This window comes from Gadus macrocephalus, chromosome 5 (assembly GCF_031168955.1).
Source record: "Gadus macrocephalus chromosome 5, ASM3116895v1".
NCBI classification, from domain to species: Eukaryota; Metazoa; Chordata; class Actinopteri; order Gadiformes; family Gadidae; genus Gadus; species Gadus macrocephalus.
The window spans coordinates 19,596,033-19,601,032 of NC_082386.1; the positions used below are offsets into that span (position 1 = coordinate 19,596,033).

The window sequence follows — 5,000 nt, forward strand, 5'->3', positions numbered from 1 at the left end:
GTCCCAACGCCTCTCTCTGCTGCCAAGCGCGGAGCTCCACACCAGGGACAGGCTGGAGGGCCTGCTGAGCTCCCATACGGTGGGTGGAGTGGGTTCCAATCTCTGGGTCGGGGCCCCTCTTGGGGTTACCTTATTTGCATATGGGGTCGCCCAGGGGAGATTGAAGGATTTATCAGCGATACATATCATGATACGAAATCTAAAAGGTCTGAAAGGCCCAGTGAGGTATGATGTATAAATGGACTCCAGCTGACTAGTTGGTGCAGTCCACTGCGTAGGCTGGTAGGCTGATCCATCCCTCATACATCTGGGTGGACACGTCCACTTGTGATGTCACTAACGGGTCGATTTTGAAATAGCTTGAAGACAGTGAGCTAGGGATAAAATAGTAGTCCCTTTGAAAATTGGAGCTGATGTTCTCAATGTCGCTCGCAGAAGTTCTTCCAATCCCTGGACGGACACGTGGGAAGCCTGCAGTACCTGTCTGGGCGGGTCCAGGACGGCGCCCCCGGCAGGCGGGCTGAGGAAGTGCAGGCGCTGCAGGATAAAGTCTCTCAGCTGAGGCTACAAGCCCTGGAGCACGGCTGCAAGATGGAGGACACCTTACAGGTAACTGCCACTGAAACTACGGCTGTAGTTCATGGCTGTAGCACATTTTGTGCATACAACGTCTTTAAAGAGGTGCTAGTGTTTTGCGATCTGTTAAACAGTGTCACTGTGATTGGTCCATTCTTTTGTCCTCAGATGTGGGCCCTGTGGGAGCAGGACAGCTCCTGGCTGGACGGCCTCTTATCAGACACAGAGACTTCAGCTCCCAAGATGCACCTGGCTCAGGACTCTGAGGAAGAGCTGTCTAACAGAATACATTTGTACCAGGTCATTTATCTTCATACTCGCATTCCTGCATCAACTTTATTTAAAATTAAACTTTATTCATACAGCGCGTTTTCACTTTGAATTGCTGCGTTTTCACAGCAATTCAAAGTGCATAACAAAGAGGAACAATTCAACCAGAACAATTAATTACTTTAACTAAGAAATCGGATTCACAGAGAATCAAACAACGAAAATGACACACTAAGGGACTGGAAGATGAGTCACTATGTCTACCTGTGGGTGTCTCTGTGTGTCTTTGTGTGCTCTATTAATGAAGGTGTGTTGTGGCTCTGCGCAGAAACTGAGTGGCGCGCTGGAGGACAGCAGGCCGAGGCTGGGGCAGCTGTTGGAGGCGAGGCTTTGGCTGCAGGGGGCGGGCTGTAGGGAGGTGGGCGTGGCCACCAAGAAGCAAGAGGCTCGCTGGAACCGCCTTCATAAGAGGCTGGACCACGACAGGAAGCTCACCGAACGCAACAGGAAGCTACTCGACAGGTGGGGGAAGGCATGGAAATTCTAGATAATAAATATTCACTCAGGGAATACAAGTTTATTTACAAAGCAAGGTTCAAACAAACCTTGCTTTACCTTGTTTTACAAAGCAGCAACGACATTTTAAAGATATTTGAAGGGCAATCAATAACAAACAATACATGACAACTATTTAAAAGAGAACTTTAAATAAAAATATATGTGTATTAAGATAAATCTTCAGTATGATCATCTTTTGAGGAAATGTCCTCCACTGTGTGAAACCAGGTTCACCCTTCAATCGGCTTCGCTGATTGAATGGATGGGCGGGGCCAGGGAGCTGATTGACAGGTGGAGACACTCCGTTGACCCTACCAATCAGGATCAGCCAAGTCTTCGGCAGAGCTGGGATGACATCATGCTTCAGTTCATGGTACGAAACATTGATGATGACAAAGTAGCTAAAACGTATGTAGATTATGATGACCTTACCAGGGGGCCTATGACAGCAAGCTTATGCTAACTGGCTAATGCTAACTGGTTAATGCTAATGTTGGCCAACAAGTTACAATTTATATCATGACTGATGATAGCTGAGCAGGATGCCAGCCGCCTAATTGAAACTGGCTTATGCTAATATGCTAACATTGCCAACAAGAAAACATTTATACCATGACTGAAGATAGCTGAGCAGGATAAGGACGCCAGCCGCCTAATGCTAACAGTTGAATGCTAACAGGCTAATGTAACAGGCTAATGCTTACAGGCTAATGCTAACAGGCTAATGCTAACAGGCTAATGTTAACTGGCTAATGCTAACTGGCTAATGCTAACAGGCTATTGCCCACATTGCAGGAGTTCTCCAAGGAGCTGGCGGCCCGGTCTGAGCTGAGGGCGTCAGTGGTGAGTGCCGGGACCCTGTTGTCAACCGCCCACCAGGGAGAGAGCGAGTGGGCGAGAGACACAGAGAGAGACCAGGAGGGGGATGAGCTGCCCCCTGCAGCCCAGCCTGCTGGTCCCGATCCTGGGTACGTCTCCAGCCGGCTGAGGCAGGTAGATCTGGTCTGGAACCACCTGCAGACAGAGGTTCATGAGATCCAACACAAACTACATCAGGTGAGGGAGCTTGTACCAACTACCTTCCAACTTATACTGTTTAAAATACAATGTTATAACATCTGCTCCTCTATCCTCTGCTCTCTGCTCTCCTCTCTCTCCTCTCTCTCCTCTAATCTCCACCAATCTCCTCTCTCCACTTCTCTCCTCTCCTCCCCTCCTTCCCTCTCCTCTCTTCTCCTCTTATTCCCTTTCCTCCCTTCTTCCTTCTTTCTCCTATCCTCTCCTCTCCCCCTCGCCTCTCCTCTCCTCTCTCTCCTCCCCTGCTCTCTCTCCTCTCTCCTCCTCTCCTCTCCTCTCCTCTCCTCTCCTCTCCTCTCTCTCCTCCCCTGCTCTCTCTCCTCTCCTCTCCTCCCTCCTCTCCTCTCCTCCCTCCTCTCCTCTCCTCTCCTCTCCTCTCCTCTCCTCTCCTCCTCTCCTCTCCTCTTCTCCTCAGCGGTGGTTGGGGTGTCGCGGCCACCAGGGGGCGATGGGGGAGCTAAAGTTGTGGATCAGCAGGACTGAAGCCCAGCTGGAGAACCAGGGAGATGACCTCAACCAGTGCCTGCGTTTCTACAAGGTAACTCCTCCGGACCAGAACCAGAACAGGCCCGTTGGGCTTGACAACGTACACATCGTACCTCACTCTGTGAGCCAGAGAGACGAACGATGATGTAATTTGATTGCGAATTTGAAATGGATTAGTGGGTAGGCAACGGTCCCAACACTGGTCTAGTGTCGATTAGTGGGTAGGCATCGCTAGCATGCCAACGGACTCAACACTATTCTACTGTTGATTAGTGCTAACTGACTCTTCACTCATAGTTTACTGTTGGGAACAACAGATGCAACTTGTAGTCTAAAGGATTTGAGTCCTAGAAATGGGGTCACATGCCTAAATGGTTGGGCAGTTGGGAACCATGTATTAGGTCTTAGCGCTTCCACCCGAATCAATATATGCACACGATCTATTAGTAATTGAAATTAATTGTAATTCATGACCTGTTTGTGTCTCAGGAGCGCCAGTGGGAGATGTGTTTCCACCAGGCTACTCTTGACTTCACCCACCAGCCGGTGGTCCAGGGCTGCAGTACTCTGGAAGGCCAGGGGGGGCGCTGTGGGGACGGAGAGCTGGCAGAGCAGCAGGGACTTCTCCACCACCGCTGGCTCAGTCTGCAGTGGAACCTCCACCAGCAGGTCAGAACACTCCCTAAAGGACCTCTTGTTTCTTGTTTAAGAAGGAAATAACAGTCTGTCTGCTTCTTTACCTGTCTGTCTGGCTGTCTTCCTGGCAATCTGTCTGTCTGTCTGTCTGTCTGTCTTCCTGACATTCTGTTTTTCCATCTTCCTGTCTGTCTGTCCGTGCCTGTTTGGCTTCCTATCGGTCTGTCTGTGTGTGTGTCTGTCTGTCTATCTCTCTCTGTCTGGCTCTGTCTGTCTTCCTGACCTTCTGTCTGTCTGCTGTCTGTCTCTCTGTCTGCCTGTGTGGTTCAGGTCCAGGACGTGACTGAGGGGTTGAGATCCAAATCCCAGCGACAGGAGAGACTGAACCAGATCACCTCCTGGATCAACGACCAGAAGAGCTGGCTAGACTCCGCCCTCTCTCCCAACAGCCAATCAGAAGTGGAGAAAAGCCTTCGCACTTGTGAGGTAGGCCAGATGTACCCCCTCCCTGCTCATTAAGATACACTCTAGTCTCTGTTGACTAAATCATCAATAAAACCAATCCTACTTCTCCCAGCGGGGATGTTCATCGAAAACAGAAAATTAGTTCTGTTTATTTCTACAATCTACAGAACTACAAAAGTCCTCCTCAAACCCCACATTAAAGCCATAAAAAACCGGGAGGGCTTTTACTTTGAAAACCTGTAGTTCCCCGAGCCGTGATGACAGCCGTGCGTTCTAACCCCCCTGCCTGTGTTCCCCGGACCAGGAGCTGGAGGAGAAGGTCCAGCAGAGGACCTCCGACCTCCAGGCCCTGAGCGCCGGAGCCCAGGGCCAGCGGTGCCCCCCCGCGGTGGGGCGGGCCGTGGAGCGCTGCTCCGCCCTCTCCCAGCAGGTACTGGCCCTGATCACCAGGCACGCAGCTCCGCGGCTGAGTGGCGGCTCCGTCCGACAGAAAACGTTTGCCGAGTTTGAGTTCTCGATGGCGAATGATGTCGTCAGACGTCAGCTCACCTCGAAGTTATGACTTCCTCCTTTGTAGGCGGGAGGTTTTCTTTTCACGTTTTAAGATTGCTTAATCTCTCTGTCTCTCTGTCTCCCCTCTGACTGTCTGTCTGTCTTTCTGTCTCTCTCTTTTCTCTCTCTCTCTCTCTTTCTGTGCCTGTGTCTCTCTCTCTCTCTCTCTCTCTCTCTCTCTCTCTCTCTCTCTCTCTCTCTCTCTCTCTCTCTCTCTCTCTCTCTCTCTCTCTCTCTCTCTCTCTCTCTCTCTCTCTCTCTCTCTCTCTCTCTCTCTCTCTCTCTCTCTCTCTCTCTCTCTCTTCCCCCCCCCCTCCAGAGGGGGTTGGTGGTCCGGAGTCTGACCAAGGTCCAGCTCCTGTGGGCCCACCTGGAGTCCA

The 5,000-nt window shown here is 50.9% G+C and overlaps 1 protein-coding gene across 1 annotated transcript in view; it reads left to right on the forward strand.

Annotated features, from left to right (window-relative positions):
- syne2b (spectrin repeat containing, nuclear envelope 2b) overlaps positions 1-5,000 on the forward strand; it is a 141,610-nt gene that overhangs the window by 108,760 nt on the left and 27,850 nt on the right. The window contains 11 exon segments of the mRNA XM_060052824.1: positions 1-79; positions 436-609; positions 745-876; positions 1,175-1,368; positions 1,633-1,777; positions 2,200-2,460; positions 2,897-3,019; positions 3,457-3,636; positions 3,934-4,089; positions 4,373-4,498; positions 4,940-5,000. The exon segment at positions 1-79 is cut by the window's left edge and continues 122 nt beyond it; the exon segment at positions 4,940-5,000 is cut by the window's right edge and continues 110 nt beyond it. Of these exon segments, the coding sequence (XP_059908807.1) occupies positions 1-79; positions 436-609; positions 745-876; positions 1,175-1,368; positions 1,633-1,777; positions 2,200-2,460; positions 2,897-3,019; positions 3,457-3,636; positions 3,934-4,089; positions 4,373-4,498; positions 4,940-5,000 (1,631 nt within the window).